The sequence below is a fragment of the Talaromyces proteolyticus genome (genome assembly GCF_021365285.1).
Source record: "Talaromyces proteolyticus strain PMI_201 chromosome Unknown BGW36scaffold_7, whole genome shotgun sequence".
Lineage (NCBI taxonomy): Eukaryota > Fungi > Ascomycota > Eurotiomycetes > Eurotiales > Trichocomaceae > Talaromyces > Talaromyces proteolyticus.
In genome coordinates this window covers 76024-103576 of record NW_025764283.1, presented here as the reverse complement: position 1 = coordinate 103576, position 27553 = coordinate 76024, and the positions used below count along the sequence as shown (strand labels likewise).

General features: G+C 44.7%; 3 protein-coding genes across 3 annotated transcripts; all 3 read right to left on the bottom strand.

Annotated features, from left to right (window-relative positions):
- Positions 1-3481: 3481 nt before the first annotated feature.
- Positions 3482-3850, bottom strand: BGW36DRAFT_427962 (uncharacterized protein; the record flags this gene model as incomplete). The annotated part of the gene is made up of 2 exons (XM_046220479.1): positions 3482-3662; positions 3735-3850. 2 exons carry the CDS (start codon positions 3848-3850, stop codon positions 3482-3484), a joined length of 297 nt encoding a protein of 98 aa, XP_046070864.1.
- A 1235-nt stretch (positions 3851-5085) lies between these two features.
- Positions 5086-8029, bottom strand: BGW36DRAFT_298129 (uncharacterized protein; the record flags this gene model as incomplete). The annotated part of the gene is made up of 2 exons (XM_046211411.1): positions 5086-5808; positions 5867-8029. The coding sequence occupies 2 exons, from the start codon at positions 8027-8029 to the stop codon at positions 5086-5088; spliced, it is 2886 nt and encodes a 961-aa protein (XP_046070863.1).
- A 2847-nt stretch (positions 8030-10876) lies between these two features.
- BGW36DRAFT_427960 (nonribosomal siderophore peptide synthase SidC) lies at positions 10877-26377 on the bottom strand (the record flags this gene model as incomplete). The annotated part of the gene is made up of 9 exons (XM_046220478.1): positions 10877-11017; positions 11074-14719; positions 14770-15652; positions 15711-17745; positions 17806-19011; positions 19059-21461; positions 21523-21707; positions 21771-22019; positions 22069-26377. The coding sequence occupies 9 exons, from the start codon at positions 26375-26377 to the stop codon at positions 10877-10879; spliced, it is 15057 nt and encodes a 5018-aa protein (XP_046070862.1).
- Positions 26378-27553: the final 1176 nt, after the last annotated feature.

Genomic DNA, 27553 nt, shown 5'->3' with positions numbered 1-27553 from the left:
GAAAAAAGTCTAGATATTGACTGAACATATATATATGTACGTTAAAAGTGTAAAACTGTGGACTTTGTTGGTTTCAAATAGTTCCAGCTTACTGCTGCCACAACCCTTCAAGAATGCTCGTGAATTGGTGGCAGAATTCCCTGTGTTGAGATAATCCGCTTTAAGCCTGAGAAGCTATATTTGAAGGTGGAGTTTTGGAGTAGGGAAGATTATAATACGAATGGGTGCAGTGATTGTTGTGGAATTCATGTTTAACCGTGCCCTCCGGCACACCAACCACTCCTGTTGTTGGTGCGCACCGGCTCAACACAAATTTCGGCTCAGTGCAAATTTTTTGGGATAAGCTAGAAAAACATTCGATTTACTTCCTCCACATCTGTTTATCTATAATAAACGAAGTACCAGGAGTAGCAGAAAGAGTAGCGCTAGAATCTAATTCTAAAATCGAAAATACTGGATCGCTTTCCACGTTCTGAGTGGCTGATTCTTTCTGACGCTTTTTAGCCCTATGTTCGCGCCTTAACCACTCTTTCTTCATTTCTTTTACCTTCCTGGTGTCAATTTAATGATTTGCATCTTTAACGCTTAGTAAACGTCTTGTTTTAATTTAATAATGAGTTTTTTTCTAAGATTTGCGTTGATTGAGCGTGATAAAGTGTTCAATATCATTGGTAAATTGAGCGCTTAATTTGGCTTGTATAAGATTTTCTGAAAATATCTTATTAAGCTGCCAGGTTTTACTAGGAGAGAGTTCAGATTTGTTCAAGCATTTTCAAAACTTTTCAATGCGTTTATGAAGCTTTAGAGCGGTTTCTAGGGGTAAGATAGATGATGTTGTAGAGAAGCTTCGAATATCTTCTTCTGGCATATTGATGCATGATTTGGGGTTAGAATCAATTGTAATTCTTAATGGTGCTAAGATGATCTCAAAGTTCAATGGCTAAATTCTAAGCGAATTATGCGCGGAGTGAAAGCTTATTGTTGGATATTGTGAAGCGTATATAAAAAGTCATTTTTGTTGAATCTCATGTTGCTGAGTTGGATTTATTGATTAACCATTTTACTATGAAAATGTTTATATTGTTGAAAGGTATGGAATTAAGCGGTTAAAGAAGATATATTACATATGCTGAAAAGCAATATAATATGATTTTTTATTCATTACAATAAGTAATAAAATCCTATGTTAAATGGCTATTATAGTTGTCTATAATAATTAATTGATAATCATTTTTTACTGTTTCATGGGTCATAATATTGAAATGATGAAGCTATTTAAGTGCGATCTCATTGTTAATAAATCCTTTTTTAGATATAGCTACTAGATAATTGTTATTTAAGCTCTTGGTTTGATATCAATACTCTATATGAGATTTACTGGGGATAATAATTATCAGAGAGATAATTATGTTAGCTGTAGACACGCATTTAACAAGCGTTATAGATTTATGATTAGAAGCGCTTCCAAGTTGAGTATTAGATTTGGAATAAGCTGTAATAACAGTCTCATTTTTTTCTTATCCAATTTGGAAGTCTGTGTTACGGTGCCAGCTCGCCTGTCCAACCCGCCGACCTGCTCCCCTGGTCTAACCGAATGTAACTATAGTTGCATTTTAGTGCGACTCAGATAAAAGCTATCCAGCTGCAAGAATCCTATTGTAGCTCCTTGAGCTACGTCTTGTCCTTAATTCTGCACCCAGCCCTGTCTGTCTGCCCGTCCGCCTGGCCTGACCAGTCAATCGTCAATCCTTGATCTCGCCCGCCTGCCGCACCCTGACAGTCTGTCTCGTCAAAATTGTAAATATTTGATGGGGTAAGCTTATATGTTTGATAGAGGATTTTTAACGATTATATTACGTCTGGATAATGTCTAAATCTTTAGATTGAAGGTGTTTTGGGTTACTTAGCTTTTGCTAAGTTTTTTTATATTGGTCCGGCAGATGTTTAATAAATTGATATGGCCAATTTGGTCTAACAGTGGGAAGAGGATTTTGATCAGGATTGATTTGCTGCAAGATCAAATTTGTGCAATTTCTCACTATATTTACTGTGAAAAGCACTCTAATATCATCTAAATATTGAATCTAATTTGTTATTATATTCTTCTGGTCCTTAGTAAATATTTTATTAGTAGATGTGCGTGTTGAGCATGAATTTTTGTTGATAACGTGATTTTGGAGTAGCCAGTAAGAAATGCTATATTGATGTGCCAAATAAGGGATTTTCTTGGGTTTTTTAAGCTTATAGGCTTTTATAGCCTTCAGAATAGCTTCCTCTTCGTTTTTGTATGTGTCTGACTTTATGGCGTTGGGTAATAAGATAAAATGTTGAAAAACGCGAAAAATTTGCACTGAGCCGAAATTCGTGTTGAGCCGGTGCGCACCAACAACGGGAGTGGTTGGTGCGCCGGATTGAGTAATTTGCCATTGTACGAAAGTAATGTAGAGATTATGATGCCTGTCTCGTCTTGCACTTGAAAGATAAGCGGTGTTCCTGGTCGTTTTATGGGATAGTTCAGACATATGTTAGTCGATTCTAGCCCGCCGATCTTCCTCCGAGGGCAGCTTGCTGCGAGACGTGGTGGAGATGATCTTGATACCTTCGTTTTAGCGTGGCGGTGGAATTGGGCTAGGTTTCAAGGAAGACCACGGGAGATGATGGCGTGGCGGTACATTGGGATGCAAGATATTAGACGAAATTGAGCAACATGTTGGATCGCCCTGATAAGTCTCACAAAATAAGTGCAGATCATGAACAGGGTGACCAGGTGAGGCGTCCATTTGTGTTTGTTCAATTGGTAAATCTGAAAAATATTCTTAGTCGGAATATCTCAGTCTTGATCAAATTAGCTGGTTAGATAGCGGGCGACTGTTTGCGACGATTGTTTCGTCGTCATTCGCTTCCGACCAAAATGCAAGTAATTATTCTGCTCAAGTAGGAAAATAAAGCCGGAATATTTGGAAGACGGACTCAATCTCTCGATCACGATGTTTTCGACCCTCTTTTAATACAAAATATTTCATCAGCAAACCTATTCAGGAAGAGAATAATACCGAGACGAGAGCCACGTACCGCGAGACAAACCACCTCATGGAATTTTCGCAGATGGAGAGAGACTTCGACAATTGGTGAAGATAAAAAAAGGCAGCACCAATCCGCGTGAATATCGACAAGAATTTTCCCCTTCTGCATCTCAGCAGAAAATGTCAGGGGCTTTTCTGTATATATATACATGCAATGTCCCATGCCTCCAACCTCCGGGACGAAAGATACAGGACAAAACGAGGGACTGGTACAATAAGATACAGAGTCCCATCCTCCAACCTCCAGGGACTAAATGAAACAAGAATCATACATGGAAGAAAAAAAGCAAGAAATAAGAAATACAAGTTAAATAGAGCGGTGGTTCGAAATCAACTAGCAACCGTCAGAGCTCGATCAACCATTCAACAACTTCAATAAAACTTACCAACTCCCAGACCTATGGACCAGGTACAGAACCCCCAGGCAAATTGCCCTCGTCCCCATCCTGGCTGCCCTGAGGGTTCTGGCCGCCATGGCCGCCATTGTCAATGCTGGGCGGGTTGGGTTGGAGGGGGATACCCCTTTCCGGGTCAGGGGGGAGTCTGCTGCTCCTCCTCATAAGAGGAACGAGGTAGTACCTAATTGAAGATTGTCAGCAAAATGATTTCAAGGTTCCTTCAATGCGATTCAAAAGAAAAGGTTTATCTCACGCCACGAAAGGCCCCCAAAAGTCCGTCCAAGTTTTGACCCCCGCCCAGACGGCCAAGGCGACAACCCCAATCCATAGGGCATGGGAGTTGTTGAACTCTCCCCACCAGCTCGACATATTAAAGTAATATGTAGAGAAGTATACAGTAAGGAAAAAAAACAAAAGAAGCAAAGGAGTACAAAAAAAATTACAGAAGTATCCACACAAACAAGAAACGTTATACAACTGTATCGATGCTTGGAAAAAAGAAAGAAGAGAGGAAAGTAGGACATCAGGGGTTATTTTACATACTGTCTACAGTCTTCTCTATGAGGCAGGCACGTCCTTGGATGGAAATGGAAGGTGCACACCATGAATCCGTGAAGGACCTATGGGTAATGCTCCCGAGGATTCCAATAGATATATCAGTATTGGCCTTGTTATTCTGAACGGATCAGTACATCTAGCTCAACAATGTAAGACTGGTGATAGATGGCTGGCGATAGAGGACAGAAACTATGGTGTTAATTTTTACTGTATCTGGAGAAGAAAAAGATCCTATGTTACTATATTATTGATCGGAATTGGGAATGGACATGATAGGAAATTTGGACGTTGGTGCTTAATCAGGCCGCAGCACCCCCCCTGAACCCGCCTGGCCTAATTCGGCGTCAAGCTGATCCTCACAGCAGGGTCTGTGTTGAGATAAATACAGTAACCTTCGGAGAAAGTGATCATTTGATTCTAGCACAGAGAGGGCGTATAGTGAAGAGTATCATGGATATCAGTCTTGAAGCCGATTACACTATATAAAGACGAATACCTAAGACGAATCTTCGATTAAGCTACATAAAGACGTGAAGAGCTAAAAGAGATAAAGTAGCATGTTCGTTTCCATCGTAATTTCCGTTTCTTCAAGCACATCAAAGGACTCAGAGGCCTATCTAACTCTAGGGATGTAAGAGTAGTCACACGCAAAGAGGTAAGTAATAATACCACCTAGACATAGAAGTAAAAGGCTTTAGAAAAACCATAACTGACCACAAAACGCTCCGGGAAAAAATGAAAAACAGAGAAATTTCTCTTCCGAGTAGAATTTCACACACAAAACTAGTGTCACTTCTGCAAACCACAAATCGGGTGAGGGGTATATGTATAAAGTACAAGAGCTCAGCTCTGAATCATCCAAAGCACCGAGTCAAATTCCGTGAATAGAACAAGATCGCAGGGCGACTGGTCCTCGGTCGATGAATTTCCTACCATAGCATAGTAGGAGAGTAGAAAACACATTTCAAGCACCGGTAGTAGAGTTTCGATTCGTATGTAAACTCCAAAGAACGCCACATTAGTCGTGATAGAAGTCATTTCATGTATCAAACGTCAATCATCTCCGCATCCTCAAGGAGAATATCATCAGCAGGGCCCCAGTTGCCTTCAAAAACTGTTGCTCCGGCTCTACGGCGTGCCATGGCCCATTGAACACCATGGGTTTGAAGGAGCTGGTCAGCTGTTGGACGGTTGTTTGGATCTGGAGAAATCATCCAGCGAACAACCTTATCAAGAGCATGATCGTGGCTGGCATCCACCATGAAGTTAGGAGGTTCGACGAGCTCTCCACTGCGCACAAACTGACTTGGCTTCGGTGGACGAGATTTTGAGAAGTCGACTCCAGAATCGTTGAAGGCAGGATCCGAGCCGCAGAGTTCATCAAATGAGGACTCTTGAGACAAGGGATTCCCGGAGGCGTCACGGAATATGCTTGTTTCTGAGCTCCATGTAAGACTTGGAACATCGCTAATGTCACCGTTGCGAAGTTTCTGCCATGACAATCCGTTGTCGGGAAGCTCGACATTGCCTGCGATTTCAAACATGATAAGACCAAGTGCGAATATATCGGCAGGCTTATCGTAGAGTCCCATCAAGACTTCAGGTCCCATGTACTCCCTGTCACCCTCGCCTTCAATATGTTTGTCTGCAGGCCAAGTAGTAGCCATCCCAAAATCAGCGATTTTAAGCACGCCTTCAAAAGTAATCAGGATGTTGGCAGGTTTCAAATCGAGATGAATGAAACCCGACTCATGAATATGCTTCAAACCCTATAATCAAATTAGCCAAAACTCCATTGCCTGGGTAATTGTAGTCTCTAATACTTACCTGGGACATTTCGAGCAGAATCTTCCAGATCCTGAAGTCATCTAGCCTTGCCTTAAGACCCGCTTGGGCAAGGAAAACATCAAGGCTCCCTTCCTCACAGTATTCCGTTTGAATATAGAGGTGGCCCTTGTCTTCCCAATGGTCGACAAAGGAAATAACATGATCTGAATTGGAGAGAGCCCTTAGAATTTCCACCTCCCGCATTCGGCGAATACGATCCTTTGGGCCGCCAAACACTTGTTTGGCCTTTTTTACTGCCCAAACACGTTCAGGTAGTGCAGATGGAGATGTCGATTCAGTCGGAAGGAGGCTGAAAATTGATTTGTACTGAGATGAGCCCTGTGGATGCGAAACCCGATAAACTTGAGAAAATTCTCCGCTGCCAATAAGCTCAACCTTCTCGAAACGAGATGTCAAACTCGTGTCAACATCGGGAGCATTATAACCACCTAGGGACATGCTCTTTCTTTGACCAGTGGGTGCGAAGTAATCCCGCGACGTAGTTGGTGTAGCTGGGAATGTAATGGTTGACGCATTAAAGTCTTCAAGCTGCAACGGCGAGTCGTTTGGAGCTGAAATGGACAATCCGCTCGGATCTGGTGGGAAAATGCTGTCTCGTGGGGTTCGAGGGGTGGTAGATTCAATGTTGGCATTTGAGGCCTGCTCCGATGGCTGATCTAGAGAATTTTCATGAAACGAATTGAAAATACCTTCGGGAGAAGTGACAGCCTGCTTAGTCGGGGTGGGAGGAAAATCCGAGTCTATTGTGGTTTGGCTATCATGACGCGCTGATGGTGACTGGGAATTGGACTGCTCTTCGCCATCGACACTTACAAAACTGTCACGACGAGATGATTCTGGTTGATTGAACATACCACCGAAAATTCCAGTTCCCCGGGCAAACAGACCAGATGTTGAGCGATTGTGCTGGGTCGGAGTTGATGGAACTGCGAAGGTCTGACGAACTAGCTTTGGTCGTGAAACAGGCCGAACAGGCAAAGCTTTGTGGGCACTTGGAAGGAAGCTGGTAGACTTTTTGCATGGAGTATCAGGCATGTTTTTACTTGCACCTTGCACCTCTTCTGCGTTGCGGTTTTTCTTCGAGATCAGTCCGGTTGACATGAATGCTGCGGCATATGGCTTGGCCTGTTTGTAGTTTTCAGGTGTCGCAAATGAATCAGTTGAAGAGTTCGAGTCTTCGCGAGTCAATTGCCGCTGTACAGCAGGTCGTGTCGCGCCAACCGGGAGGGACTTTGAGAAATTAAAGATAGGCCGTGGTCGGTCACTTTTGTGAATTGGTTCATGAGTTGGTGAATCTTCAGCTAAACTAGAGCTAGAAGATGATTGTGTTATTGCGCGAGATAGGGGGTGCGCTGCATGAGTGGTAGATCCTGATTCAACCTGAGTATTTAAGAAAAGGGGATTGCCGGACGCGGGTCGCGACTGCGGACCAAACAAAGTCTCGCGACTAGATGCCATTGATAAATTGCTATCAAGTGACATGCGATGTTGCACAAACGGGCTTGTTGGAGGAGAATCGGCGTAATCGACGTTCGTAAGTCGCGAGCGACTGAAAATTGTCCTATCACCCTGGCGCTGTAAAAGAGTTGAACGACGAAGGGATGAGGATCGCTTAGGAATAGTTGCGAAAGGTCCAGCAGGTGAAATCAAAGGAAAGTTGGCCTGCGCGTCAAAGTCACGGGTCATGGCGTCAGAAGAGTCGCTGGATGATTGTGAACTGTCGGTGCTATCGAAGATGCTGAAATCGAAGCCGCCACTGACACTATGCAAGCTGCGGCGTTTGGCGGAGGGACTTTCAAACCCAGCCTGGTCGAGTTGCATTGCCCCGTCGCTCCGTTTGAGTGGACTGGCTGTGGAGGCTAGAGAGCTGAAATTACCGCTGCGCCTTTTCTCGACTCGACTGAGAGTTGGTTTCAGCGCGCCGCTGTTATTTTCTGTTGATGTTACAGCGTTGTTTGGCCCTGGAAGAGATTCGGTCGAGGTGCCCTCTTTTTCAAAGCAATTTTCATCTCCAGTCAGAACAGGAGTAGGTTGGACGGTAGTTGCATTGCCGTGGTCACTAGAGACGTTGAGAGCGCGTTTGGAGGGGCTTTGGGGGGATGTGCGTATACGTGTGTTTTGCAGGGAGCCACTCCTGCGCATTACTGGCCGAGAGATCTTTGCACTAGGAGGGAATGGAATTGCTAGTGGTGTTGATTGAGTGGCTGTGGCAGTTGCAGTAGTAGTTGTTGTTGTTGGTAGTAAACAAGAGGTTGTTGTTGGAACAAAAAACAGGTTCCCACGTCGTGAGGGTGACAGAGGTGAAGAGACAAAGGGGGTGTTTGGAGTGTGTGGGTGTGAGCGTGAGGATAGAGGACGGAAATCTGCACTCTTGGAAGGGGATCGTGATAAAGACCGGCGTAACTGCCTTATGGCTGAACTAGCATCAACATGATGAATTCCACTGGGAGATGGGAGGTGAAGGGTGCCTCCACCATCCCGGTGAGGTGAAAACGTTGCGACCATGCTTATGAGGAATGCTCGGCAGGGCGATGTGCCAATGATATATAGGCTGCACAGTTGACTGCAGGTCCCTTCCCAGCTCGGAGGTCTCTTTCAACCCCTTATCTGTCTCGGTCGTTCTTATATTACGTCTATTCTCTGGACTCGAATCGAAAGTCCTCTCCTCAATGCGACGTATTGTACACCGACTTAGCCACCTGTGACTCGGTCGATATCCTAGGTGCCCTATTAGAGGTTAAGGCTGAAACACAAGCCCGAGGAAATTTACTATGTTTTGGTTGGAATGTGGTACCCCGGAGAGGTGGTGGTTCTGGATAAGTCTGCGTCACAGTGTGTGGCGTGAATCACAAGGTCATATCGAGGAATTCGAACAACAAATGGTCGCGGTGCCTCCATGCATCTGGCTATGGCTCTTCCCCTCGGCACCAAGTCTGGGGCGTCGACCTTCCACTCGCAACTTCCCCTCCCCCCAACAGGCGCACACCTGGGTGAGACAGCGGAAGTGGCTCAGACCCTTGTCGCGGCGGAATGGATATCTGAAGCGCTGTGGAATGTGTGGGAGTGATCTAAGTTTTGTGGGATGCGATGGGTCTGACTCAGCTTGGAGGCTCTGGAATGCGGCGCAGCTTTGTCGTTCGAACGATGAGTGGTGGTCACTTAGGCGCAAACCAGGGTGGTCAGAGGAATGAATGGAGAGAGGGTAAAACTTCCAGCGACGGACGGTCCACCAACTAGCCAATGTCCAAGAACCAAATTTAGACAGAAGTGCGAGCTGCAACCAGGATAAGTGAGGTACACAGATGATTGCTGATGGTCGAAGCGAGATCGAAGGTGGTCGAGAGAGTTAAGGATAAGGAGCCCGGAAGAGAATTAAGAGTTGTAGTAGTTGTAGTAGTCGGGCGAGAAAGTGGCCCGTATCAGCGCGGGCGTGTGGGCTGATGGTTAGCCGAGCGAGAGAGCGAGCAGGAGGAGGGTATGGCGGTATGGTTGGTTGCTGTTGATGGGCTGCTGCTTTCAATAATAGTTATGATGGATGCGATGTGATGTGATGTGGTATGGGGTGGTGTGTGTGTGTGTGTGCGAGACTGTGAGGGAAACACGCGCCCCAAAGCGCGTTGTTGTTGAAACTGCGCAGAATGTTGACGTTGCGGGCGCCAAGTGGGGCCGCTAGGGGCCGGCCGGGACGCGCAACGACACGCTTGGCTCTATTTGCTCAACCTCACCACACACATCACACATCACAGTGCACACATCACACCTCACAACATTAATCATTCTTTTATTTATCGCTAAGATGTATGTATGATTACCCGCGATATGATCTCCATTTATTGCCAGAGCAGACCAGAGCAGACCAGAGCAACCGCCGTCTACCAGCCCAGAATATCTAGCTTGCCTGCTGACGTCGGGCGATCTGCGCCCACCACCCAGCAAGCGTCACCACATCACAGCGCAGTGGCAATTTTCGATAAATAAAAATCAACAGTTCGTAGTGCAAGTGCAAGTGCGGCGCAGCGGTTTGTTGATATCGACTCAATAGCACTGACGTAGTAGCCAGCCTATGCGAGCTTCGTAGGCTTATCACTGCTCCCACTTCCCCTGAACTTCTGATGTCTGCCCGCATCTGCGTATGATCCCAATAACCTTATCAGTATCGATACCAACCGATAAGTTAGCCAATCGATAGTAAATAGATACTGGGCCGTATTATCGACAAACAATACCCGGGAACGCGTGCAGTTCTTCGGCCAGCGTCCTAACTGTCAATCTCATGGTTGCGCGCCCTTGCATGTGTCATCCCTTGTTGGGCCTCGACTCCCCCCATAAATGAGCGCGATTTTCGAAGCCATCATACCAATCATTCTAGTACTCAATGGCTGCTGCGCACTTGCGAGAAACACCACAGCATCACATTTGTCGTATCAATAGTCAAAGACACAGTTCTCCATCTGTTGCTGCTGTCTGCATACTGTCAATACGATCAACGGGACTATTTGCTGATGCCTGATCAGTCCAGCAGCCATTACCAACCACGTAGATGCAATAAACTTTGAAACAGATTTTTCAGCCTCAGAAATGCAGCACGGCTAATAATGTTCGATTGACAGGGGTTTGTCAAAAAGCTATTAGCTCCAATGCTGACTTCTGATGTAACAAGCTGAAACAAAAATGACACCTGTCATAATGGAAAACATCCTAGTGCTCTTACGACCAGCAACAATCAATAATCTAATTTGGCCTGAGAATCGTGGCATGTCATGCTATTGACAACAGGCTGGTTTAATTACTTGTAAGTTGTTGGTGGCTTCGCACGTGATTCATGACGATACCGCATCTATCTCCATTCATACCGAATTCAGCTTCATTACTTCCTAATGTACACAAGAAAAAAACTTGAATTGTCTAAATCACTTGCACATCATTAAATCTTATCTCTAGCCTGAAAATCATCAACACATCACAGTCTCTTGACGAAGCATGCATCTCTTAAGCAACCAGCTGCTCTAAGTCTTTTCGTACTTGGTCTAGAATTATCCCGGCTTTCCCTTCACCGAAAACTGTCTCCGACCCGAAAATTCCCACGTCCATCTTTCCTTCACGGATGCCTACTTCAATATCGAAGCAATTCTGAATCACCATTAACAAATTCCGTTCACAAATCCACATAAAAGTGGAGAACCTACTCTGTAAATTCTCGATAAATCCTCCTCTTCCCCAGTCAAAAGGCCTAAGTGCTCATGGACCTGACCATTTATTTCATTGGATGTTATCTCCTCCCGCTGAACTGGGATAAAGCGAATGTTTCCTTGCGCAACATTGAACCCAGACTCTGGCAATCTCAAGAAATTGACAAACACATCCACATGGACTCCGGTCCAGTCCATAATCTCCACCAAAGACACTCCAGAATGCTCTACTCGGCTAATCTCATGTAAGTCGCTTTGGATTTGATGAGCGATTTCAATGGTAGGCTTTTTGAGGCTTCGAATACGCAAAGGTACCATGTTCAGGGTTGGTGCAATTAGATCTGGTAGCCCATCAAGCTCATAGCCCCTGTTCGCCAAGTACACACCCAAAACAAGATCTTCAGTGCTTGCGTTGCCTGCCAATTGCGCATGCACCTTGGAATACACCGCTATGAATATCGACTGAAGACTAAGACCGTTGTGTCGTGCAACGGTCTCTAACTTATCTACACTATCAATAAGACCCGGTTGATACAATTCGCTTCTCTCACTGGATTCTTGCCCGCTGATGTTTCGTTGAGATTCTCCAGGCATCCCGGAAAGATAACTTCGCCAGAATTGTTTTCGGACAGCCAGCAGCGACTGCGCACCTTGAAATTGTATGAATTTGGAGAAATCCAATTCTCTATCATGAAGCCACTCGCTGCTACATAACTGACCAAGGCAATCTATAATCTTCGGAAGAGATATAGCGTCATAGAGGGCATGGTGTATATGTAAGTTTATCAAGATTCCCTGATTGGTGCCAGTCGCATGAATAGAAACTGGTCCTGAAGCAATAGGGCATTGTTTTGGTCGTAGAAACTCTGCGTCTGAAGCTGTCTCATGCCAAAAAATTGAACTTTTCGACTCCTTTAAAATCGCCTGTGCGAATGCAATCTCTCGTATGCCGGTACGTATAAATATTGTGCGCAGAATAGGAAGCTGCGATACTAGCCGTGTCCACGCTTTGTCCAGCTGCCCACTAGAGAGACTGTTAACAGAGTAGAAAAAGCTCGGGTAGAAGATTTGTGGATTTTGCGCATGCATAGCAAGGCAATATATTTGTCCTGATGTAGCTGGAAGGACCTTTTCAACCTCATTTTGCGGGATTTTGTTTAATAACAAGATTCCTTCCACATCAAGACTGTTCAACTCTGAGCTAGAAAAAATGCCCGGATTCTCAGCATAATCTTTTTGAGTTTTGACTGCTTTTGCCATTTCTTTGATAGACCCTGCCTTCAGCATTGTGGTGACCGGTAGAATGACCGACCGGTGTTTCAACAAGGTGCAGACTTTGATGGCACTGATACTGTCGAGTCCAAGGTTGAACAATGTCGAATCTTTGCTGATATTTTCTCGGGGTATGCCTGATAATATTGAGAGCGTCTCGCATATGCAAATTTCCAAATCAGTCCACGTCGTGGTAGTTGCTGATTCATCGGGGTCCTTTATCTCGTCCTTCTTCTGGTCATCAGCCTTCTCTTGGAAGACAGCACTTTGGCACACTATCACACCATTATCTGTGAAATCGACTGTAGGATGTTGTGGCTCGGACATAATGAGATGGAACACTTTGCTCATTTTCTCTAGAACATCTGCCGCGTCGTTCAACCCCAAAAGGTCGTCTCGAGCTGCGATGCGAGATATCATTGAATCCCCCTCAAGTTCCATCTCAACTGATAATGGATAGCCTGTATCAGCTGACCCCTTAATTGATTTGTAAAGAGACTCATGGCCAGTGTGCGACGTTGTTGGCCGTTTCTGGTATATAAAGATCGTGTCAAAAAGAGAGCCAGCTGCGACTTCAGTACTTGCTTTCCGGAGTGGATAGTATTGGTGTTCGCTCAATTCCCCAAGGGTGCTCTGGATGTATTTAAGCATATCCAATCGTGAACCATGGAGAATGGCCCTGAAGACTACAGTATTCATTGTTGGAAACATGATTTCGTTGGCATCAGCAAAGTTTCGGCCAGAAAGAACAAGCCCGAATCCGACATCCAGGCTTCTGACGAAGCTGGCTAGTGTAAGGCACCAGGTTGCTAAACTTAGGGCTTGTACTGTGACCCCATTTTTCTTGCAAAACTGCGTAATATCCTCACATGGAACGTTAAAAGACCGCTCCAAGCGATGCAAAGTTGATCTATCTCCTCGAGCCTCTGTCCCTCTTGGAAATCGACGGGGTATAAAACCTTTGAGGGTCACATCCCAAAAATTTCGATGACTATCGTCTGACAAAGTAAGGATCTGTTCCAATGGCCCTTCGTATGGAGGCCGGGTAACGGAATGGCCGAGGTATGCCTTCTCAATATCGGTATGCAAGAGATCAAAAGACCATCCATCGTATAGTGCGTGGGCAATAGACAGGATAATGTAACGCTTGTTATCCGTCTGAGCACCTTGTATGGAAAGGGACGGTCGAGTCTTATTGCCATTGATTGACTTGACGTAATTGTCAATGGAGTTCTCTCGTAAGTCAATCACTTCAATCCCATTCCCATTTGGCGCATGTACTATTTGAGCGTAAGAGTATGGGATATTTGGATCCTCTACTTCCACGAAGGTTGTCCGGAGAATGTCATGAGCATCAACAACAGTCTTCCAGGATGTCAAAAGATTTGAAAAGTCCACATTCTCTACTACTTCAAAGACTTCCAATGTATAGTAGTGCTGGTATTCTGACATAATCATCTCTGCAACCATTGCTTCCTGAAGTGCCGTGGGAGGTAGGACTTTGACTACATCCACCGGAAGCTTTCCATCTTGCTTCAAGCTTGCAGTAATTTTCTGACTCAGCTTATTAAGGGAGAACCCTTGTTTCTTCATTATTGAATTTGACGGAGTGGACAAACTATTTGAAATTTTCAAGACGGTCCTTTGGTTCATGATCGAACTGACGGGAAGGCTGATTCCACGGGCCCTTAATCTTGAGGACAATTTCACAGCATCAATGCTATCCAATCCAAGCTCAAAGATAGACGTGTCGAGGTGGATCGACTCTGCATCAACACATGCAAGCTCGGCGATAACGCTTCGAATTTCAGTCATATCTGGTGTCCAGTCATGTTCACGACCTGAGTTCACGGTTTCATAATCACCGCTTTTTTTAGAGTGGTGAAAAGCAAAGGAGTGCTCATTGGGTCCTTGAAATTCACTAGGAAGTTTTGTCTCCTTTTCAAGATGTATTGTTTTGCAGATTCTCTCGAAAGTAGACAAGAGTGATTCTGCCTCATCTGCTGAAACAGCGTGGTTTTTGGCCGCCAAAGTTACTGTCATATTACCTGTTTGGCTTTGTTGAACTTCAAGGGAGAGGGGATAATCGACAGTAGCGACAGAATCGACCTCCGACCATATCTCTTCATTCGTAGGGTTAGACTTTTGATATACGAATAGTATCTCAAATAGAGGCTGATTTGGTTTTCTTCCTAGCCATTTTCCAATATCACGGAGAGGAGTATGTTGATAAGGAAGAGTGGATACATAATAGTGATGGCAGGACTTGATAAGATCGGCTTTCGTGTTTGAGGAATGAAATGAAATGTAACTAGGAATAGTGTTGAACAAAGGCCCAACAACGTACTCTGCGTTAGGAATATCAAGTGCTCTTCCAGAATTCACTATTCCCAGAGGGGGGTATCGGCAAAATACTCATACAGCGTTAGAAGCCAGCACGCGTGAAAGATGGCGTTATCCGTTACTTGCAGAGAAGCCTTTATATCAACGAGGCCGTCGATCTTCTTTAACTCACGAGTCAAAATTATTGCTTGTAATGAATCGCTTGGCAAATCGTCCTTAAAGTAACTCTTTGCAGGAAGATCATTGAAGAGGCTTGTCCAGAAATCTTTAGCTTCTGGTAATTCTCGCAGTGGTCCTCGCGGTAAGACTTCTGTGAAAGAAGGGATATTATCCGGGATTTCTTTCCTATGGTATCGTAAAGTGACTTGTTCCAAAAGTAGAGGAAGACTATTGCCATCATAGAGTGCATGAAATATGTTCAAGCAAAGCAATCTTCGGTTTGAAGATTTGATGATTCTTATGCACCACAAAGGGCCAGAAAAATCTTGTATATCGTCACACCATGACTTCCACGAATTCTTTCCGCGACCTAGTATGTCATCATCTGTCGCTGTTATCTCTAGCCATTTGATTTCATCGTGCTTCAAAAACACTTGCGCAAAGCCGTCGGGCAATGCAACCATCCGAACACGAAGCAATTGAATGTTTTCCTGCGTCTCAGACCAGGCTGATCTCAGTTGTTCGAGATCAACGTCGGAATTTAGCTCAAATCTAAACAAAGAGCAATATGGGTGTCCCGAACTTTCTAGAAAGCGGGCAATCATTCCTGCCTGTAACGGCGTGCAAGGAGCTATCTCTTGAATAATGTGAGTGGGAACACCGATACTCTCGGCAGCGGTAAAGGTGTATCTATGCGCAAAAGCCTTAATCTTCTGCTTACAATTTTCGTAATCCATCTTCGACAAAGCGGTCTCAGAATTGGAACTCTTCAATGCCGAAGCAATGCCTGCAACAGAGGGGTCTAAATTGAGCCAAGGTGTAAGTGAGAAAGTCGCGTATAGGGGGAGTCAGGTTCTTACTTTTCATAATCAAAGAAACATGGGCTCCAACATATCCAGCATCCCTAAACTTCTGGGCAAGTCCTATAACCGAAATTGAATCCAATCCAAGGTCATAGATGCTGGTTGAATGAGAAATTTCATTAGGCTTTACTTTGGAAAAGTCCGCAAGAACCCGAACAATATGTCGAACGTCTTCGCGACATGAAGACCGTCTTTTTCGGCTAATAGAACTTAGTTGTTGAAGCTTTTCAAGAGAAATCTCTGCATAGAAGGCCCTCAAGGCTTTCATCTCAACTTTATTATTCGCAGATAACGGCAATGCTGAAATCGGTATAATATGAGTTGGAACCATGTATCCAGAGAGCTTTGCTTGAGTAAATTCTTGGACTGACGCAATAATATTGTATATGTTATCATCCTCAACAATCTCAAGGGCTTTCCGTTTTTTGTCTGGCCTTTCCCTCGCAATGAAAGACACGAGCTGTTCTCTCATCTGACTTGGGTGTTTGATCACTAGAGTCGCAACTTCTGCTATCTCGGGGGTCGACTTTTGAATAACCGCGTTTATTTCCCCTATTTCGAGTCGCTGGCCTCGGATTTTCACTTGATCATCTATACGTCCCAGGAACTGAAAGCTGTAGTCATGCAGTATTCTGACGAGATCGCCTGTACGATATACTCGCTCGTGATACTCATCGATATACTGGAATTTCTCTCGAGTTAATTCCGGGCGATTCAAATAGCCTCGGCCCACTAAAGCACCAGATACACATAATTCACCTATACCTCCTCGAAGCACAGGAGTCGTTGTACCTGGTTGAAAGACGTACGATCCGACATTGTCAAATTGAGCACCAATATTAGACGATTTGCTATTCTCGTCCATCCTGGGAAGCATAGTGCAGCCAATGGTAACTTCAGTAGGACCGTAACCGTTGTATATTACCTTTTGTCTTCCCCACGCATCTAAGATCTCCTGCTTGAGCGCCTCCCCACCGGTGATAAACACTCCTTTGCATAATGATGGCACTTCTTCTGGGGTAATTAACTTGGCAAGACTTGGAGTGAGATCCACATGGGAGATTTCAAGTTGCTTCATAGTCCCAGCAAGATCTTGAAACAAAAGGTCTCGAGGGCAAGAGGTGACACATATTCCTACACCCCAACTCCAGTACTGTTCCAGAACGCTGACATCAAAATGAAATGAAGCAAACTGTAGCCAGCGAGAATCTTCATCCCAGTTTTGGTCAAATAATCTTGAGAAAGATTGCATAGCCTGTACAGCATTATCATGCGTTATTTCACAACCCTTTGGAGTCCCTGTTGTCCCGGACGTGTACAGACAATAGCATGTATCATCTGGATAAATTGGGTTTGTAGAATCTATTGGGTCCGCTGAGATGTCATCTAAAATACCGGGTTTGTCCAATTCAACTGTAGTAACACCTGAAAGCGAGTTTAGTTCTTCGTGCTTATCTGAGGTGCAGAGTAGGGTGCGGACGGCTGAATCCTCAACAATGAACTGTTTCCTGGCTAACGGCGAACTAGGATCCAGTGCAACAAATGCATGGCCACCTTTAAGAATACCCAATATAGCAAAGTATGCCTCGGGACATTTGTCAAAGCATATCGCAATCAGACGCCTTTCACCCGTTTCAAGGGTTTGCAGCAGTCTAGCAACTTTGTTTCCAATGCGATCCAATTCACTATATGTCCAGGTCTCTTTCTTGATTTTTTCAAGACTCAATCCTGAAACAAACTCAAGAGCTACTCGGTTCGGGGATCTTTGCGCACTGCTTTCCACAAATTCGTGCAGTAATGCAACTTGAGAAGGAATACGAGACTCTTTGGCTGGCGTTATAGAAAGCAGGTTACGCTGCATGGTCGAGATATCTCTACAACTCGATTCTGCACGAAGCAAACAATCGAGTAGAAGATGGTCAAATTGCCTCAATATGAGATCTGCATGTGATTGCGGAACAACATCCCCTCGACATGTCACGCGCAACATAACACCTTTGTCATCGGGAACCATTTCCATCGATATAGGATACTGATAAATTATCGTTAGAGATCGAGTGTGGGGACTGTACAAGGCTCAATCATAACTTACATCAACTCGAGCATCTTCTTCAACCACCTCCCAAAATTGACTTTCTTCCTTCGTGTGTGAGAATTTCTGATAGGCAAAGAGAGTGTCCACGAGTCCTCCATCAGCTTTAAACAACTTTTGAATTTTTGTAAATGGAGTGAACTGGTGTTTCATGAAAGAAGCGTTGGTTTTCATGATTGAAGAAATAAAACTCCTATTGCTTCCTTCAACAAGACATCGAAAAGGAAGCGTAACTAGACAGGGAAATGATACATTTTGGGCATCACGAGAGATGTCACGACCTGATAAAACCAGTCCAAAGGAAACATTAGTCTCGCCGGTATACGCAGAAAGGAGCCTAGCCCAAGCAGCTTGTCCTGCAGCTTGTAATGTAACGCCGATAGCTCTACACCTTTCACTGATCATGTCTAGAGGCGCTGAAGAATATCGACTAGTTTCAATCATTTCAGATGATTTCTCGTTAACAGGGTTCAAGTTGGGAAAGCTTGTGATCTGAAACTCCGAGCCCACTTCACTCCAAAAATTATCTATATCGGTATTTATTGAGGATGCGGAGTTGAGAATTTGTCCAAGTACTGGTGATATAGACGCAAGACGAGGTAAACTTTGTGCTTGATAATCACGTGCAACATCTGAAAGTATCATATCCATAGATTGGGCGTCGTATATGGCATGCATAGCAGTTATATCGAGCTCTGCTGCAGATTGGAGATCTCGTACGAAGATTAGCCATGGAGGCAAATGTAGGTTTGCATGGATAGATTTTCTTCGATTTTCATGCTCATTGTTTGAAGATACCGTTTGATATTCGGTCCACGGAAGAGGAATCTGGCCGGGAGAATAAGTAACCATAGCGAAAGGGAAGTCACGATCCTTTAAGTGGATGAAGCCAGTTCGTAACATTTCATGTCGAGCCATTGTATTAGACCAAGCACTCTTCAGGCGTTTAAGGTCAATCGGTGCCGTTGACTTTAGTAAAAGTCGGTTACAGTATAGATCACCATTAGATCTGGTAAACTCCGCCAGCATGCCAGCCTGGGTTGATGTACATGGGCGTATAGATTCAATATCTTTTTCTTCGAGATTCAAGCGATTCTGAACATCTTCTCTGTGAGTTTTCTCAAATGAAGCGAAGTCAAACATTTTCATAGACGGTGAGGCATTGCGATGTTGCAATAAATTTGCAATTCCACTTGTGCTTGGATTCTTTCAAGATGTCAACTCCCGTTAAATTAGCAGGGGTTCTGACTTACTTCAAGAATATCTGCTGCAGAAACCAGATAACCTGCATCTTTCAAGAAGGCTGAAATCTGGATGGCATTGATACTATCGAGTCCAAGCTGGAATATGGTGGTATCATGTTTGATAATCTGTGGATCACATCCAGATAGTCGGGAAATTATATCTCGAACTCTTAACTCTTCATCCGAAAGTTGTAAGCCCGCCAGCCTTGATCCTAATTCTTTCTTCCCATTTACAGCGATACTTTCCCTGAAATCTCTTGCCTTCTGTGCAATTGTCGGTAGGTCTCGGAGATTACGATGATCAATAGCTTTGGAAAGTGGGTATCGTAGTATCTGGATGACAAGATCCGTGAAATCCTTGATTATAGTCTTTGCATCCACTACCGTTACTTGACGGGAGTTGACATGGAGGTGTATTGATAAATTGTCATGCCGTACACTTGGTAAAATTTCAAGAATAACCGGAAAATCCATGTCTCCTTCCTCGGACAACATTTGCCACAGTTCATGGTCTAGCTCTGTGACAGGGGGCTGAAGCAGCACAATCGAGTCAAATAGAGGTTTACCTGAAAGCTTCTTCGAAATTTGCCTCAATGATGTGTGCTGATAAGCCATGATGTCGATGTTGGCTTTGTGTGCTGATTTCACCACATCAAGACTAAGTGCTGTATTCGATACTTGAAAACGAACTGGGAGAACACTGAAGCACGGCCCAATGATGTCTTCTATACCTTCCAGTGGTATCGTCCTGCCACTGAAAACATTTCCAAAGCAAATATCTGATGAAGTGGTATAGATTGATAGTAGCATTGCCCAGGCTCCCTGGATTAGGCTCAGAGGAGTCACGGAGAGATTCTTACACATTGTTTCAAATTCTGTCAGCGGAAGCTCAAATTGTTCTTTATAAATATCAATTGAATGACTTCTGGCCATCGGGTCCGTTGTCAAGGACGGAAAGAGAAGTGATCCAGGAATGCCATCCAAGTATTTGTTCCAAAAAGGATTGGTGTCTTCCTCGCTATTTGCAAGGATATAATTGACGAATTGACGGAACTGTGTAGGAACTGGTAATTGGCCTCCAGCATATGACGTTTCAATTTCCTTCAAGAGCAGAGCCATTGCTTGACCATCATGCAATGCGTGATGAATCGAAAATAGAAGTACTTTCTTGTCAGTGAAAGCTTCAGTAAGGGCAACAATTGAATATGGGACTGTAAAGGGCTGCTGAGCGTGCGTGGCAAATAATGACTTTTGACTCAAGATTTCCATGGCCAAATCTGTAGTTTCAACTACAGTCCAAGGTATCGAAACTGTTTGAAGGATAGCTTGTACAAAGGTAAATCTAGCATTGTTCGTAGTAACAAAACACGTGCGTAGAACTTCATGCCTACAAGCCATCTGTTGCATTGTATCACGAAGCTTACCAAAGTCTCCTTTGAATTCAAGAAGGATGTGGTTGCAGTAGGCGTTGTCCTCATTCGATATTGTGCGGGATAACATTGCTTCCTGCAAAGCAGTACAAGGAATCACTGCTTCCACCTTGTGGCCTGCTGAGTAGAAGTCCTTCAGCACTTTTTGGACTAGTTCATCTCCCAACAGACTATTCTTTTCTAAATCTATCGTTTGCGATTCATTGTATTCTTGTTCTTGCAGCGTCTTCTTTCTGATCGCCCTTGATAGCGCTCCAATCGAGGAATGCCGCAGAATTAAAGAAACATCGACCTGACCAAAGCCGGATTTTCTAAGCAGCCTCGAAACATGAATAGCAGATATCGAATCAATACCGACATTATATAGAGACGTGCTTGGTCGTAAAAGCTCTAAGGGAATTTTTGTCGCTTGAGAAATGATATTTGCAACCTTCTCTTCGTCCTCCGAGAGTTCAGTACTATGAGTATCTCCTTGTGATTGTGAAAACTTCTCCAGTTCCGCTGGGGATAGCATTTCAAACATATCTTTCAGCTTTCTGTTATCTATTTTCTTCACGATTGTCATTGGGATTGCTTCCACTGGTATTAGATACGAAGGAACCATATATGAAGACAACCTAGCAGTCAAAGACTCAAAAAGAATCTTGATTGAGTGCTTCAACTCATCGTTGAACTCCATTGGCGTGAAAAGAAGCCTTGGAACAAAGAAGCTAACGAGCTGCTGTCGAGAATTGCTTTTGTCTCCGACTATCATTGATGCACAATCTTGAGCCTCACTGTTGAATAGAATAGCACTGTTTATCTCTCCTAGTTCCACTCGCTGACCACGAAGCTTGACTTGGTCATCTCGGCGGCCAACGAACATTAATGATCCGTCGGGGAGCAGTCTCCCAAAGTCGCCAGATCGATACAGTCGACCAAATTCAGGGTGGATGAAGAATTTCTCCCTTGTCAAGCTCGGTTGATTGAGATAACCTTGTCCCTTTATTCCGTGTCAGAAATTGAGTATAACCAAAGGAATAACGGGGATTCAATGCGCTTACAACTTGATCACCCCCAAAACAGAATTCACCGACAGCGCCTCGTAGTAGCAAGGAGAATCCAGGGCCTTCGGAGGTAACGAAAACGGAGGTGTTCTTGAAAGGTTTGCCGATATTTCTTGCATTATCAGAGATGGTGACGTTGGATCGAACTGTGCAAATATTTGTGGTTTCACTTGGACCATAGCCTGAGATACTTGTTTAGACCTCGACTAGAAATTTTCCATCATCAGTACTCTTCCCTTACTTACCTTGATACAAGCCCATCCCCGCCCAATCGTGGTGTACCTTTGCCGTTAAGCCCTCCCCAGCAGTTACTAGCATTCTCACACTCGGTACATTCTCGGGTTTAATAAGAGCTGCTACCGTTGGAGTGAGACTGAGGTGAGTTACATGTCTGTTTCGTATAACCTCCTCGATATCCCGAAACATCACATCATTTGTGGCTGAGCAGAGAGTCATCCCACAGTGCCATGAAAAAAATATCTCAAAAACAGAAACTTGAAATTGTCAACTTCTACCTGACTGAAGCCATAGGGTAATACTAACCATCAAAGGCCTGTGAACAAGCTTGAAGGAGCTTGGGATGATCCCCAATTGGATATATTTCAGCGAGTGTTGCAATATTGCTTTGTAGGTTACGATGAGTGATCACGACTCCTTTAGGTTTCCCTGTACTCCCAGACGTGTAAACAACATAGGCTGCATTAGAATCTTGATGGGAGGATGCAGGATTCTCATCTGAGTACTGTATAAAATCCACGTCCTCGAGATCCAGAAGACGCAACCATTCCAGATGCTTCAGTTCAGAGATGAGACTAGGTGTAACAATACATACTCTCGGCCTAGTGTCATCCAAGACAGTTCGAACCCTTTGGTTCGGTGTCAAAGGAGTCAAAGGCACGTATCCTGCACCGATTTTTATCACTGCCAATATAGATATGTATAGTTCCAGAGATTTATCCAGAATTATGCCGACAAGATCTCCGCCTCTGACGTTACAGCTCAGTAGATAGTGAGCTAGCCGATTACTCCGTTGATTAAGTTCGTGATAAGTGAGAGAATAAACACTACTACCTCCAGTATCTGGGTCAAGATCGTGAATAAATTCAACAGCATTTCGCCTAGGGTTTTTCGCAGCCAGCTGCTCGACTTGATATGCCAACGATGTCAAATCATCTAGATGTACAAGGCGATTATTTTCTATCGAGAGTATAGATGAGGAAAGTTGATGATTAAAATTATTGAGTTGCGAGTCCAGCGAGTTGGTGAAGAGGGTGGCGATTTCATCAATCTGCTCTAGTAGTAAATTTGCCTGAGCTTCCGGGAAGACAGACTCCTCGTATGTCGCAACCCCCATGACTTTCCCATCCTTAGGTTCCAGTTCGATAACTAAAGGAAATTCTAAAAAGTCCTCGGCTGCGACTTGCTCAAAGTAAGAGCTAGTTCTCGAATCATGCCCTGGAAGCTCCTGCCAAACAAAAAGGCAGTCAAACAGACGGGTCGAGTTATCGACGCCAGAAAGCTTTTTGATTTGGCGAAGTGAAATATTGCCATATTCCAATGTCTTTCGATTGCTTCTTTGAATGACTATTAAAAGATCATGAATAGTTCGTACCCATGACAGATTTACGCGGTTGGGAAATATACGAAGGCAAGGCCCGATGGTGTTTTCGATGCCTTCAACAGGTAACGTGCGGCCTGAGAAGACAGTGCCGAATATCACATCATCGGTATCCAGATATGAAGATAAAATGTATGCCACAGAAGCCTGAAAAAAGGCCTGTCGGCTAATCGAGAGGGACCGGGCCTGTCTATCGACATGTAGTAAAGAAGTGTTGAAAGTTCGGTAGGCCTTTCCAACTCTTTTTGGTACATCAATTTTGCTCTGGAACAGCGGCAACGTCGAAGGCATAGCTCCTCGTATATAGTCTTCCCAGTAAGCCGCCTTTGCAGCGGATTGTGAGGAATTTGTTGTTAGGTAGTGCCTTACTACGTTAGAGAATGGAAGTCGAGTATCTAAATGTTCCCCAGCCAACGCAGATCGAAGGTCATCTAGTACCAACTCCCAAGACCAACCGTCATAAATTGCGTGATGTAGTTGAACCAGTACTCGAACCGATGTTTTCTCTTGAATAAACTGAACTTTAAAGGGTATCAAAATGCTGTCGTCAAATTCTATACTCCAATCATAATCGAAAGATGTTTTCTCTTGAAAATAGTCGTCCAAATTTGCTCTCTTCCATGCAACTCGACAAAAGGGGTTTTCGGGTACATCAATTTTAAGGAAGACAGAGCGCAGCATCTCATTATGCTTTATGAGCGTAGATATAGCTTGTTCTATGGCTGGTAATTGGAGACCCTCTTGAAATCTCAGTTCGACCCAATTGCAATAAGCTTTGTGATCTCGAAGAGATTCAGAAAGCATGGCTATCTGAGTGTCGCTGCATGGCTCTACTTTGTCGACAAGTGATCGAATACCCTTTGCATCGAGCACAGCCAACCCCGTTCTGCTAATTGATTCCCATATGTTATTAATATTTCTGTCGGAAGGTTCTTGCAAATGTTCTCCAGTCTCCTTAGCAAAGTCCCAGATATTGCTAACTGTATCCGCAACCAAAAGAGTTCCGACATCTAAATTAATGCTTATCTCGCGTAGTTTCGCAGCCAATCTAATACCAGTCAGAGAGTCCAACCCCATGGCAGAAAGACTCTCGTTTTGATTTTCAAAGGTGCCCAAAACGGTACCCACTGCCTCATAAATGCGTTCCTCAAGCGAATCTCGAAATGACATAATCGATCCTGTTGTCTGTTTGAGATAGTTCTGGTCATAGTCTGCCTCCAGGGCTTTTTTGTTTACTTTTCCGGAATCAAGTCGCGGAAATTCTCCAAGAGTGACATAGTCTCCAGGGACCATATAAGTTGGAAGCAGTTTTTGACAAAATCGACGAATTTCTTCCGGTTGCACGTCTTTCTCATTATCGATCAATACCCATGCAATCAGTATTCCACGAACTAAACCAACAATGGCGCTGTGGATATTCGGATGAAGGCAAATAACGCTTTCAATTTCTCCCAGCTCCACCCGCTGGCCACGTAATTTAACCTGACCAGCAGATATTCTCCCCAAGCATTCAATTCGCCCATCTGGTAGGATTCGAGCCTTATCTCCTGTTCGGTACAATCGACCATGTTTTGAATTACGGAGAAAAGCCTTGGCATTTTCAACCGGGCGATTAATATAGCCTTGTGCCAATTGTGGCCCGCCAACTACCAGCTCTCCTATCTGACCAATAGGTAGTATCACGGGATCTGAAGAGGGTGGATTCTTTTCAAGAGACATCACAAAAGCAGAGACAGTCTCCAGAGGCTGCCCGATTAGATTGACTGTGGAATCCGATTGAAAATGAGTCGCTGCGGTACAGTGAATGGCCGCCTCAGTTGGGCCGTACATGCTATGGAGAATTCCATTGCTTGTTGCAGAGGCACCAAATTCATCCACCACCTTCTTGGTAAGCATTTCACCAATTGTAAGGAGAACCCGAAGACGCGGTACACTTTGACGACTTCGTAGTAGCTCGGCAGCCACCGTTGGGGTGAGTTCAGCAGCATCGGCCTGTAGTGCTGTGATTGTATTTCCAAGGTCACGAAGCATGACGCCTCGTTCGGCACCTACCAGAGTCGCACCCCTGAACCACGGAAAGAAGACTTCAAAGACGGAGACATCGAATGTGGGTGAAGCAAATTGCAAAAATCTATGGAATGATGGGATGATGCTGTTATGCGCGAGCAGTGACTGAGTGACTGCTTTATGAGAAATTGTCACGCCTTTGGGTCGACCTGTTGAACCGGACGTGTACATGACATACGCCAGATCTTCTGACCGGAGATTCAAGTTATCCAAGATAGCTGGAATATCTTCCAAAACGGGTTCATCCACTAAAACAGGTGTTATTGCCTTCGCATTTTCTAGTTTCGTTTGGAATCTACTATGGGTGACTACCACACTTGCGGCAACGTCTTTTAAGATAAAGTTGATACGATCTTCTGGAGAATCTATTCCCAATGGACAAAAAGCAGCGCCTGCTTTCAGAACAGCGAGCCATGCGATATAAAGATCGACGGACTGGCCAAGAAGCACAGGAACAATTCGATTTGACAAAGTTTGGTCAATGTTCATGGCAATTTGTTGTGCCAATCGTGTCGAGTAGTAATCCAGGTCTCTGAATGAGAGACTCTGGATGGAATCATCGGCGTTGAGGAATTCCAAGGCGAGGGCATCTCCTCCGGCATGGCTGAATGCTAGATGATGCAGGAACTGGGGCCCAGGCAACTGACGAGGCTCTGGGTTGGAAATAGATAGCAGCGGTTTCTCGCCAAAATCTGCATGCTCGCCCAGTACACCAAGTCTTTTCACAAACTGAAACAGCTGGAGACCAATCTGCTTTAATTGATCAGGTAGTATTCCAACTTCTGATCTCAAAAAGCCAGCACCCGTGGCCAGATCAATCGAGAGATATAAATTACGCTTGCCTGTAATTTGCTGTGCCTTCGTCTGCAACAAGTCAGAATTTGTTGGTGTAAGCACGATACTCGTATAATATATGTCATTCGGTTGTGTAGTTGCATGTAAAGATACAGTGTCAAAATGTGCCTGAGCAAGGTCGACCTTAACCGGACTCTGGTCCAGGGTGAACACAGGCTGCTCCTCGCCCGTGTAGGCATGCAGCAGAGACGCCCATGACAAGACTAATGTCTCGACCGAGACCGGAATTGCATCGGCCAAGCTCCATGGGACTTCTGTCTCGAGGGTATTGTCGGACGGATAGATATCGGGAAACACAGTCAATCTGTCCATGGTGGAATATAGAAAGCCTTACGCTCTGTCTCTCTCCCTCTGAGGGGACTGGTAGTGGCGAGACGTTGGCTCGGATGTAGCTCTCTCGCAGCGCTGAATTGTTGATAGCGGTTTATTATGATTACATGTCACACGAAAGGGGAAGGAAAGAAAGAGGAGCCATCCCCACTGAGGGGTAAGTAGTCAGTATCAGGCTGGTATCAGCTGCGAACGAGACAGGGACGCAGACGGTCTTCCAAGCTTGCCGAGAAGAACAAGAAAACAAGAAGAACGGCGGGCATGAAGATACAAGCTTGAACCTTCCCACGGATCGGGCGACAGCACCGAACAGGGAAGGCAGGAGCGTTCTGGGGCCGGCCGTATTTGAAATACAGCAAGAAAGAGGTAATATTAGATGTAATAAAAAGTAATAGATGGGTAATTACGAGCTGCTGGGCACTGCGAATACCGACCAATACAATACGTTAGCTCACAGTCACTATGTGCCTCCTAGCTACTAAGTCCGTCCTGCTACATGTATAGTATCCTCTCTTAGAGGGCGCTTACGAGAATGAATTACTTAGTAGTAGTACTGTACTCTGGGAGACTCATCAATCTGCGTGTCTATCGCGCCACGCTCGGGATTTGCCCACGACAACCCCTCCAAACGGTGGCACATGCATACATATGCGCATACGCATGCATACCACCGCATTATTATCCACGTCAGTGACTTCGCATGGGTCGATCGTGGTGCTTTGCGTTCAGGATGAGACCATTCAGATGGCACATTTTGATAATAAAGCCGTTTTGTTTGGTCGATGCTCGATGCAAGCATCCCAGAACAAGGAAGAATCAGCATGCAGGGACTCAGCTCATATCTCCAGGCGATTCTTCCCTCCCTCTATGCATCTCCTCGTCTATACGAGTGAAGACTGGCTTCGAACAAAGCTTTTCACGGTCAAAAAGTAAGGGAAAAAAATATCCGACATCGGATCGACGCGGACAACGTCCGGCGATAAAACAAGATGTAATTGAGAATTGCGGGGCCTGTGTCCTCCATGGTTTGTTTCCTATTTCACAGTTGACCCCATACATCATAGCTACCGGCTGCCCCACGGTGTTGCCAAACGTTAATGGACGATGAGCATGGGCCCCTTATTTAATATTGCATATGTAGCCCTCGCAAGTACCCTA